This window comes from Lepisma saccharinum, chromosome 8, assembly GCF_977018435.1.
Source record: "Lepisma saccharinum chromosome 8, izLepSacc3.1, whole genome shotgun sequence".
Taxonomy (NCBI): Eukaryota; Metazoa; Arthropoda; class Insecta; order Zygentoma; family Lepismatidae; genus Lepisma; species Lepisma saccharinum.
In genome coordinates this window covers 82,607,612-82,619,936 of record NC_139236.1, presented here as the reverse complement: position 1 = coordinate 82,619,936, position 12,325 = coordinate 82,607,612, and the positions used below count along the sequence as shown (strand labels likewise).

General features: G+C 38.4%; 1 protein-coding gene across 1 annotated transcript in view; it reads left to right on the top strand.

Moving 5' to 3' along the window:
* Window positions 1-11,822, top strand: part of LOC145991865 (uncharacterized) — a 207,070-nt gene extending 195,248 nt beyond the window's left edge. Inside the window, exons 78-82 of the mRNA XM_083127903.1 lie at window positions 670-708; window positions 2,171-2,215; window positions 2,522-2,605; window positions 3,952-4,002; window positions 10,563-11,822. Of these exons, the coding sequence (XP_082984029.1) occupies window positions 670-708; window positions 2,171-2,215; window positions 2,522-2,605; window positions 3,952-4,002; window positions 10,563-10,588 (245 nt within the window). The 3' untranslated portion in view covers window positions 10,589-11,822. The remainder of the gene's footprint in view (window positions 1-669; window positions 709-2,170; window positions 2,216-2,521; window positions 2,606-3,951; window positions 4,003-10,562) is intronic.
* The last annotated feature ends 503 nt before the right edge of the window (window positions 11,823-12,325 follow it).

Here is a 12,325-nt window from a genome sequence, read left to right as displayed (position 1 = left end):
TGCCAGACTTCTTAACATGTTTGGAATGAGTTATGAAATTCAAACTGATTTGCCCACCTCTTTTTGCAATCAAACAGATTTTTTAAAATTTATTTTTAGCATTTTGTTCAGGCTAGAGCATATGGAAGTTTAACAATTCAGATCCTTTGTAATTATTCTCTGTCATTATGAGCTTCCCTGATGGCGTAGTGGTCACTTTGCAATGAAGGGGGTCTCAGGGTTCAATCCCCAGAGGCATATAAAAGTTCAGATACAACAGTCCCGATTAGCTTACATAAAGTGAACATTCACCAAATTTTGAAAACTTTGTCTTTCTGTGAGTTTATTCAAGTTTTAAAATGAAGAACAGGCTAAACGTGATATCAAATGAAGCGTATATTCTGGGGTTTCAATACCTTGATAACATTCGAAAATTAGATCGGCATTATGATGAAGAAAAATAAAAGCTCCACCAGTATAAAAATATATTCATTCTTATACACTTTAAACTTAGTGCTAAAATTGGTTAGATACTGCATACTGGGTGTATAGTTCTCTTAATCAATAAAAATTATTAGCAAACCTGTTAGGAAATATGAATTTCAAACTATCATAACTTTGGCAACAGGGCTAATGAAGACTGTACCCATTTTTTAAAATATATTTGATAAATATTATTCTCACTTCCAGGAAAGAAATGCCCTCTCAATACTTGCTGCCCGTTAACAGGTAACAAACTTTTCTTACACTTCAATTAGATTTAAATAGCAATGTGTGTATTCAACTTGTTTTTAAATCAACAACTGTATAGTGTGTCAAAAAATTCTTCAAGCTTTCCTGGCAGCGAATGATGAAGAGGTATTCTCCGGATATCAACCTGGTGATTTCTGGATAGGCTTCCGAGCTTTCGAGAGCTAACGTTACTCTCATCTTCGGGGATTGTAGTGAAGGTGAGAGAGACGTTAGTTCTCGAAAGCTCGGAAGCCTATTCAGAAATCACCGGGTTGATATCCTGAGAAAACCTCTTCATCGTGGATAGTATGTCTTCATACAAGGATTCAGTAATGCATAACAATTTTCCTCACTACAAATAATGGAAAGTTGAGAAACATGGGTGTTACAGCAATGCGATAACTACAAACAGAAGCTTGGGGGAAAGTGTGTTTGTTGCACTCCTCCCCCTGAAAATAATCATGCGGGTACCCACAGTGCTTTACACTGAAATCTAAGAAGCAGGGCATCACGTGAACCAGCAAACGCAAACTCAAACACATTATCATTTGGCAATAACAAATGGAATGCATTCTTATGGTTAAATAAACAGTCCCCACACTCATACTTTAAAATAAAAGCTACTAAGGACTTCATCTGGATAATTGACAAGCCTGCTAGTAGAAATTGGTATGACCTTCAAGAACGAGTTTATGCTATATTTAGAGCATTGTCGCTGTTACAGTCCTCGGGGTGAGACGTACAATCACAGTTTGTCAACAATGCCTCTTAAGCACATCACCCACTGAGACGCGAAGAATGCAGCAACAGAAAATCTGTTGTCTGCTTGTATGAAATCAAATGGTGTAACGCCCACTACAGGGCAACGCACAGAATTTCCGTGCCAGAAGTCTGCAGGTTATCGGCCAATGAGATGCCGGAAACGCATCAGTTTCGTTCTCTTGACATGTTGATTGTTCCTCAGTGGGCGTTAATCTTTAAGCACACACACCAAATCACTATGTTCGCGCATATTTGGAGTATGGCATGTGAAAGATGTGTGGAGAAATGAAGTCCCAATGATCTGGCACCAGCTAAAACTGCAATGGATGATGTTTCAAATTTAGTTTCAATATTCTTTTTGTGTAATTCAATGCTCGGAAAGTTGTTTGCCATCTTGTCAGTGTGTTACCAACTACAGAGATTGCAGTATTACTCAAATTTAGTTTACAAATTATTTTTGTGTAATTCAAGATATCGTTAACAAATGTATGTATTCATTACGTTGACAAGTTCAATAAATTATAAGCAAAAAAATCTTTGAGTGCGGGAACTTTTCGAATGCTCTCTAGTTATGGAAAATCTAAAAAGGTTAAACAAAGATTATTGCAAAATTGATGCATGGTTGATTCGAACACAGTCGTATGCCTAACTTTTATATCAACTGGAGATATTTATCAATGTGGTATTTTTCTTACAGGGAAACGAAATAATGGCTCCACTCGCAGGAGAAATCCAACAGGAGGTGAGTTGTTACATATTTATAAATATTACAGTATTTGGCTAAAATTCGTTTTTGTGTTATTTTTGAGGTTTGAGGAAACTTGTGGTTCCATATTGAAGAGAGAGTGGTGGTAAAGATTTCAAACATTTTTTAAGTAATTCATATAAGTAAATGCACCAATAAAATATGACTTCAAAATAAATTATTTGAAATAATATCAGCAAAGAATTCATTCTAAATACTATAGGTAGTTCATAATTTTTACACTTTAGCAAAATGTTGGGAACTAGATCTAATCACAATAATGCTTCTCTGCTTATCATTTAGGAAATATGCGCAATCAAGCTTCAGGAAACCAAACTCAACAACTCTCCGATTGGATTCCACTGAATACACAAGTTGAACTCACACGTAAGTGAAATCAAATTTATATTCAAATGAACTCCATGTTTCATTGTTTGTGTACATCATGCATCATTGTGCAGGGTGCATCACAAGAAATGGACAGTTTTCAAATGAGGAATTCGTAGCAGGGAGAGGGGGTAGAGATGAAAGTAGGGTGGCATTGAACTCACTAGGCCATGCCATTTTCAGCTCGGCTGGGCTCTGTTGCAGTCATGGCGGCATGGACATTACAGCATTGTGTGTTCGCATATGACAGTTTCGTGAAAAGTGGCGAGTTGATTATTGAAACACAGTGGCTCTTTCGACACCTCTTCAATATCGGACGTTATGTGTCCATTTCAAATCACAATACAATCTTGAGATGGGTTACAGGGCCTGCCCAATGGCGGAGTGGTTGCGTGATTGCCTTGTAATCAAGGGGTCCGGGTACAATACCGGTGGAGGCACATAGTGGTTCAGATCCCACTTTAAAATGTAGGCCCGTTCCGAATTATCACTTTTGTGCATAAAGTGGACTTAAACACCAACTCAATGAGATGGGTTACAGTGTTTCAAACACATGGAACTGTAATCAAGACAAAAGCACTTGGTCCTGTCACAACGGCACAAACCCCAGAGAATGTGGGAGGAGTGAGAGAGGCTATCACGAGGAAGAAGTCCAATCCGTTCTGCTTGGCAACATGCTGTCGAATTGAGACTGAGTGAAAGCACAGTATGGCGAATCTTACGCAAGTATTTGGGATTCCATCCATACAAACTTGTGATCATGCAGAAGTTATCCGAAGAAGATTATCCACAATGTTTAGCCTTCACCAGGAACATGCTCCCTATTTTTCACAAACATGAAGACGCCATCCTCAACTGACATTGCATGTACTGCTGGCACACCGATCCAAGCCCAGCAGAACTGATCCAAACTGAACCAAATATGACATGGCCGAGCAAGTTCAATGCCACCCTCTCCCGGTTTTGAATTCTCCATTTGAAAACAGTCTCTTCCTGTGACAGACAATGTATAAACATTTCTTTCAATGAAGTTCTAAGTAAAATTAAGAACTATTGGAATGAATGAGTAGCTAAAAAATGAATGGAGCAAGGCTGCGCATAGCGGCAGAGAAGGGGGGGGGGAATCAAGTGACAGAGCAAAGCAGTACATGCTGCTGGGAAGGCTGGTAACTGCAGTCCAGTCACTCCCCCCCACCCCATCCTGCAATTTCGGTCCTCTCGTGTGTTCATTGTCACTACTTGCGCAGAGACTTGTTTTCGTTCGCCTGCTCCAGAGACAGCTGGGTCAGTGTGTAACTCATTTCATCACATCCAAATTGAATTCAACATTAATTACTGATTTTCAGGAAGGCACAATATACCTAGGAGAAGTCTCACTCGCAGATCGAGAGCTAACAGTAAGTGTAACAAAACAGTGTAATAACAATATACTTAGAAAAATATTACTTTACCTCTCCTTCTAAAAAGACTAGTGGCATTAATTGCTTTATGTTAAGTATTACAGATTTACAGTGATTTTATTAGTAAAGGACAGAGAAAACATGTAATTGATGTAAGAAGGAATGGCATTTTTACAAACTGATTTTTTCTAATGGAATGGAAACGGTAAACTAGAAAGTACTAATGCTGTGTCGTACTGGGAATAAAACTTTATTAAGTGTGCCTAAATATGTGTATATGGGGTTGGGCACAAAAAATGTGAATGCTTCATCTTGCTCACATTCTCATGCACTTGGTCTGAAACTATTCTTTCTCTCACACTCAGCCATTCCACTTCCCTATACACTTCACCCCTCCCTCCCCCTCCCACTGTATCTGTACCTGTTCTTGTTTTTAAAGCAAATTCATTTAGCAGATAATTCAGTTTCAGACCAAGTGAGATGAGCCAGGCCATTTTCTCGTGCCCAACCCTGTTCAAGCTAAATGCAACTCTTCCCATTCATGTCATCATACATTGGCTATTAGACACAAGGAATCACGACAAGTCTATGAATTCAGTACGAGCTGAATGCATGAATTGATAGGAACCATAACTTGAAAGAGTGGACAAATTGCCTGGAGGATAGCCAATTTAGATGAGGAAATAACCTAACTATACCAAGGTTGCTACAATTTTTTTATTTAGAAATTCCCTGACATTTCCAGGTTTTCCAGTCCAGAAATGAAATTTTTCCAGACATGTTTATCATCATGATTTTCACTTTTGAACCTTGTGTTTTTCAATTAAATATATAATCCATTAATTATTATGAATATTCACTTTCCCAAGATTTTTCTAGCAAATTTTATTCTACACACGCACAAGAACACGTGAAAAATCGAAGAGTAAAATGTAAAATTACAATCGGCATCAAATGTATTGGATGCTACAATTACTTGCATCTAGCCTTCAGGCTAAGGTAACACAGGTACATTATTTCACAATAACAGATCTCCACAATATAAAAACAGAAAAAATTCATAAACTACATAATCTTCATAAACCATACACAATTTTTCATTTTCTGGCAGATTTATAGTGTCATGGTGGCCGCCGTGGCTCAGTCGGTAACGCGTCTGACTACCATGCTCAAGGTCCCGGGTTCGATCCCCGGCCGGTTCAAATCCGGGAACTTTTCTAACGGTGGAAGCGGCCCCGGCGCCCACCCAGCGTCGAATAACATGGGTACCTGGGGGAAACCCTGGGGGGTAAAGGCGGTCAGGGGCGTGATGCTGATTACATCATCCCCACTCACGACCGGATCAAGAAAGTGTGGGGCGTTACCCCCACACCCCCTATACGCCTTCATGGCGTGGTGCTATGCACAGGGGAACACTTTACCTTTTTTTTTTTTTTTATAGTGTCATAGAAAATGCTGCTTTCTTGCTTACATTTACAAGTACACAACATCTGGAGAAATTTTTGTTGCATATAGGAATTCTATAGGAAATGCCAACAAGATAAAGATCTATAAAATAATAGACGATAACCTCATCTTCACCAACCTTTCCGATAATTATCATCATATTGTCAATGTACTTTAGTTATTAATCAGATATCTCGACTGCAAATTTTACTTTGATATTCTATCTAATATCTAGTATTACAAAAGTGAAAATTTATTACAGAAATTCGAAGGAACCATAATTTTGCACAAGTCTGAGAATCATAAGAACGAAAGAAACAAGTTTCTAAAGTGATCATTTTTGGGAGTGGAATCACAAGAACCAAATCCAGAAGTGGAAGCGAACTGCTTGTTCATTTTGCAACTTTTTCTCTTGGAGACTCCAAAATGCACGAAAAGTTCAGGCGATCTGCAAAATTCCCTGTTTTCCAGACATGTAGCAACCCCAAGTACCTAACCTTCAATGGTAACCTACCACACAAGCAACAAGTGGTCATTTCTGCGTAACTTAACAATGTATTCATGATTGGGAAAAGAGAGACGCGGTAGTATATAAATACGGAGAAACTAGTACTCACTTTTATCCGCGAAGCTGTTTTTTCTTCTTTTTCGATTAATTTCAGTGGCCACTGCCACCATCCTCGTTGGAACTTGCTGCGCTGTTGCTTGGCATGCGTCTTTTGTTCGTAGTTCTCTGGCTGCCGTTAGGTGCGCTGTGCGTCTTGGTACGTCGTCTGCTATTTCCGGGCGATAACTGCTGCAGTAGTGGAATCCAAGTATGGTGCGCTTGCCCGCTATCGATGTTTAGTTCGTGCGGGAAGTGCATTATGGCGTGCGTTTCCTTGATTTTGGTGTCTATGAGCGTGTGGGCAGTGTGTTTGACTCGAACCTTTTGAATTTTATGGCTATTGCATTTGATATGTCTAGCAAGACCAGTAGTGGGTTGGGCTTTTTTCGCATCTGCTAGGTGCTGTTGGATTCTTTCATTGACAGATCTGATGGACCTGCCGATGTAATGAGCCTTGCACTCACACTCAGCATCATATACACCTGGGTTGTCAAGGGGGGAGAGGAAGTACCGTTTGTGCTTGTTCAGTTTGTCAGTTATTTTGGAGTTGGGTTTGTGCGCTACTTTGATGCCAAATGGGAGAAGGGCTTTGGCTATGCGGTTGGAAGTGGTGGGATGGTAGGGGAAGGCAAACCATTTATATTGGTCGCTGGGGGTTGGTTGTGGCTGGGTTGCTTGTGGATGGGTTGATTGTGGTAGGTTAGGGTGTCTGACCTGTATTTCCGCCTTACTGCACCAAGTGGAGAGTTGTGATTCAGTGTAGCCATGCTTCAGGGCTATTTCTGTGATGGTGGCTATCTCCTCTCGTAGATCCTCTTCTTTGCCACAGTAGGAGAAGGCTCTTCGATAAAAGTTTAGCCACACATTGGCTTTTTGCTTAGGGGGATGGCTAGAGAGAGCATGTATGTACTGGTTGCCTGCATCCGGTTTTCTGTAGACGGTGGTTGTGAATTTGTTAAGTGCACGGCTGATGGTGATGTCCAGGAAGTTGATTTTACCAAGTTTTTCATGCTCTACGGTGAAGTTGAGCCTGGGGTGGATGCTATTTAGTTTGTTCACTAGGAGGTTGAGTTCTTCTGCCTTTTTATACACAACTATTGTGTCGTCCGCGTACCTTCCATATCGGATGTGTTGTAGTTCTGGAGTGCGGAGTATCTCTTTTTCAGCCAGGTGCATGACGATGTTGGCTAAAGGAGCTGATAGCGGGTTGCCCATCGCAAGTCCCTCGGATTGGTTGTAGAATTTATCTTCAAACTGAAAGTAATTGTGTTTTAGACAAACTTCCAATAGTCTGGTTATCTCTTGTACCTCTAGGGCCGGGATTCTGTTAGTTGTCAGCCATCTTTCCACCGAACGCAGTGCTAGGTCTATGGGGATTGAACTGTACATGTCTACTATATCAATGCTGGCTAGTTTTGCACTGTCAGCTTGCACTATTGAAGTTACCAGATTTTTAGCATCGGCACTGTTGCGGAACACGTATGTAAGTTTGTGGTTGAAAAGAGATATTTTGTTTTTTAGCCAGTTTGTTAGGTGAACTGTGGGGTAATTGAAGCCAGCTATTATAAGTCGCATGGGGATTCCAGGTTTATGAGTTTTAGGAATGCCATAGGCAATGGCAGGTGAAGGGTGGGGATTGAGGAGGAATTTGTGGTCTAAAATTCCTCCTCAATCCCCACCCTTCACCTGCCATTGCCTATGGCATTCCTAAAACTCATAAACCTGGAATCCCCATGCGACTTATAATAGCTGGCTTCAATTACCCCACAGTTCACCTAACAAACTGGCTAAAAAACAAAATATCTCTTTTCAACCACAAACTTACATACGTGTTCCGCAACAGTGCCGATGCTAAAAATCTGGTAACTTCAATAGTGCAAGCTGACAGTGCAAAACTAGCCAGCATTGATATAGTAGACATGTACAGTTCAATCCCCATAGACCTAGCACTGCGTTCGGTGGAAAGATGGCTGACAACTAACAGAATCCCGGCCCTAGAGGTACAAGAGATAACCAGACTATTGGAAGTTTGTCTAAAACACAATTACTTTCAGTTTGAAGATAAATTCTACAACCAATCCGAGGGACTTGCGATGGGCAACCCGCTATCAGCTCCTTTAGCCAACATCGTCATGCACCTGGCTGAAAAAGAGATACTCCGCACTCCAGAACTACAACACATCCGATATGGAAGGTACGCGGACGACACAATAGTTGTGTATAAAAAGGCAGAAGAACTCAACCTCCTAGTGAACAAACTAAATAGCATCCACCCCAGGCTCAACTTCACCGTAGAGCATGAAAAACTTGGTAAAATCAACTTCCTGGACATCACCATCAGCCGTGCACTTAACAAATTCACAACCACCGTCTACAGAAAACCGGATGCAGGCAACCAGTACATACATGCTCTCTCTAGCCATCCCCCTAAGCAAAAAGCCAATGTGTGGCTAAACTTTTATCGAAGAGCCTTCTCCTACTGTGGCAAAGAAGAGGATCTACGAGAGGAGATAGCCACCATCACAGAAATAGCCCTGAAGCATGGCTACACTGAATCACAACTCTCCACTTGGTGCAGTAAGGCGGAAATACAGGTCAGACACCCTAACCTACCACAATCAACCCATCCACAAGCAACCCAGCCACAACCAACCCCCAGCGACCAATATAAATGGTTTGCCTTCCCCTACCATCCCACCACTTCCAACCGCATAGCCAAAGCCCTTCTCCCATTTGGCATCAAAGTAGCGCACAAACCCAACTCCAAAATAACTGACAAACTGAACAAGCACAAACGGTACTTCCTCTCCCCCCTTGACAACCCAGGTGTATATGATGCTGAGTGTGAGTGCAAGGCTCATTACATCGGCAGGTCCATCAGATCTGTCAATGAAAGAATCCAACAGCACCTAGCAGATGCGAAAAAAGCCCAACCCACTACTGGTCTTGCTAGACATATCAAATGCAATAGCCATAAAATTCAAAAGGTTCGAGTCAAACACACTGCCCACACGCTCATAGACACCAAAATCAAGGAAACGCACGCCATAATGCACTTCCCGCACGAACTAAACATCGATAGCGGGCAAGCGCACCATACTTGGATTCCACTACTGCAGCAGTTATCGCCCGGAAATAGCAGACGACGTACCAAGACGCACAGCGCACCTAACGGCAGCCAGAGAACTACGAACAAAAGACGCATGCCAAGCAACAGCGCAGCAAGTTCCAACGAGGATGGTGGCAGTGGCCACTGAAATTAATCGAAAAAGAAGAAAAAACAGCTTCGCGGATAAAAGTGAGTACTAGTTTCTCCGTATTTAACAATGTACTTTAGAAAAGGAGAAATTATTGCTGGTGCAAGTAAATATCCTTTTCAGTTCAATAGTACTGGAACCCTTACGTTATCTGCCTTCTGATAAGAAAGAAAACAGATATTAACGATGAGAAAAATAAACCAGACCAAAGACATGTAAATAAACTTAAAGTTTATCGACTCAAGAGAGAACACGTCACATAAACTCTGCCAGTGGCATGCCTATGGGGCTATAGAGCATATTCTCCCCAAAATGACTTCTAACCAGAAAAAATAATAGTTATAATTCTTGACTCGAAAATGTTCCTTATGGAAACTATATATTCAAATATATATACACTATTTTGCATTTCACTAGCAATGCTATTTCTTGATCTTCATCAACAAAAACTACAGATTTTAGAAAGTTGACTCAGAAAATAACAATGACCTTTTTTTTAAATATTAATGGTCATTATATAGTTACTTCTATCAATGCATGTTTAATGATTCAGTTTCTTTTCAAAATGTATTTCTTGTGCACACAATTATAATATGTAATCATTATTTATTTTTTTATGCATGATAAAATATTCAAGATTTAGAAAAACGGATGTGTCCATGAAAACAAAACAGCTGGCAGACTGTTAAATTTTAATGGAAGAATATTGATAAGTGTAGGGTATCTTGAAACAATGTATAGCTGTATAGCTTGTTGAATCTGATGGACTTGGAATTTCCAATCGGTCATAGCGTTCATTGGTGTTTTTGCTGCAGTCTTTAATGTTAACAAAGTTCAACAAAATATAAAAAGCATTTTCACATTTTGTAACACACAAATTTTATTACATTATGCCTCCAGTACAAATACTGCATGTTTTCTCGACAAACAAAAAGTTAACTTGTGTTTCGAGATATAGTTTCAGACCAATGCGAATTAACACAGGTGTGGATGGATCTTGAATATTTAAATACTTTATATAGTTATATCTATGATATATTTCTTACCACATGGAAATAATAAAAGCGAAAATAACAAAAAATTCACATGTAAGAAACGCACACATTATGGGTCGGTCAACTAGCATTTGCACATTCCAACAATAAATTCAACAAAAAAAAGTATACTGAATCAAATTAAAATGACCTAGGGTTAAATATATAGTGAACACTTACATCTTAAACTACTCAATCTAATATATTTTTCAGGTATGTACTCACCAGGTTTCACGTAACAACGGAGGAGACACCTGGAAATAGAATGTTATAAATTAGGTGATGCAATTATCAGATAACATTAGAACTATTATTGAAAGAAAAGAAATACCATTTCGAGACGAGCTAAAATATATTTTAATATATAATATACATAAACCCATGTTTCCCATAGAAATGTATTTCAGCACATTGCATTTAGTATGTTATGGTAGGATCTTTCTGTAAATATAAAAGTTATTTTAACAATAAACTCCATTGAATGTCTATATAATGTGTGTTATGATGTTGACAGAACTGAACTAAAAATGTAACAATTATGAAACAGTATAACTAATATTTTGGATAAAATTTCGAGGGCATCTTCTATGCTTAAATTAATCTATAACAATTTATCAACACAAATTTTGTTAGTTTCTTAAATTCAACATAAATTTTACACAAAATATAGTGATGAAAATTACAAATATCAATAGATTATAAGTAGAATAATCCATATTTTCAATGTCAAAAACTTGAACTGTATTTAAATCAATCAATACTGAAACATAAAATTTGGAACACCATACGACTTACACACTTGTAGATTGAAACCAAAGATTTCTGATGCCTATGAGAAACAAAACAAGTACATATATGTACTTACAATTTAAGTTTTTGTAATATATGGAAGCTTTGTTACCATAATTAGAATCGTTTGGAAGCTTTCTTACCATAATTAGAATCGTAAAACAATTTCAACAATTACTTTTAATTTAAGATTTATTCCGATTGTTACTACATGATGACATATACCAGTAAAAAATATCAACCAATGAAACTCATATATTTAAATAATAGATCTGTATGTCAATGAAAACCCAATTATTTGATAACATTTTATCCAATATAATTCACGGATTAATTCAAATCATGACTTTTTTTAAAAAAATTAACAACAGAATAACTCGTTACTGGCATCACGATATAGAGGAAAACACTATAATTCAAAGTTCTAATGATGAAAGAGTATGAAATAGATATACAATAAAATTATCAATAATGTATTATTATTATCTAGTACAATTAATTCACTTACAGACATTTTATGACATGTCACGATTCATGCAAATATGATGGTGATTTTGTTCATTATTTTGCTAATTGTGCAAAAAAAAATACATTTAAAGTACACAATTGAAAAAAAAAACTTTTATATACTATGTGTTTAAAACTATAATATTAGTGCAGAATTAATGTGTATATTGTGTAAATAAAGAAAAGTGTCAGTTCTAAAGATCTTATTTTTTTTATTGTAATCTGGATCAAAGTTATCCAGCAACCAAGTAACCCCAAACAGAAAAAACTAATGACCACCATAGACTGTAAATACATTAAGGGTTGTAACGGTGATGACGTAAATCTATTATTGGTAAGTCCCGCTTTGCGTCATCCCATTACATTGAGTAAAAATTTCCCACCCGGGAAATTTCATTCTATAAAAATCCCCATGAGGTTATTTTTCCTCACTACCAAGTTATACCGATAGATGTCTCTCCTGTTACTTTTCACCTGTTTCTTCTTCGTTAGCAGCGGAGGTAAAGTGAGAATCATAGAACTTAAGACCTTCTGTAAACAAAAGCACGTGTACCCTAACAGTGTTGCAAACTTATGGGAAAAAAATAATCCACACAGCCCACAAGGTGTAAAAACATTTCATTTGTCAACAGATGCACAATAAGCAGTGTATCACTGAGTGATGACCTGTTGAAAGTTAT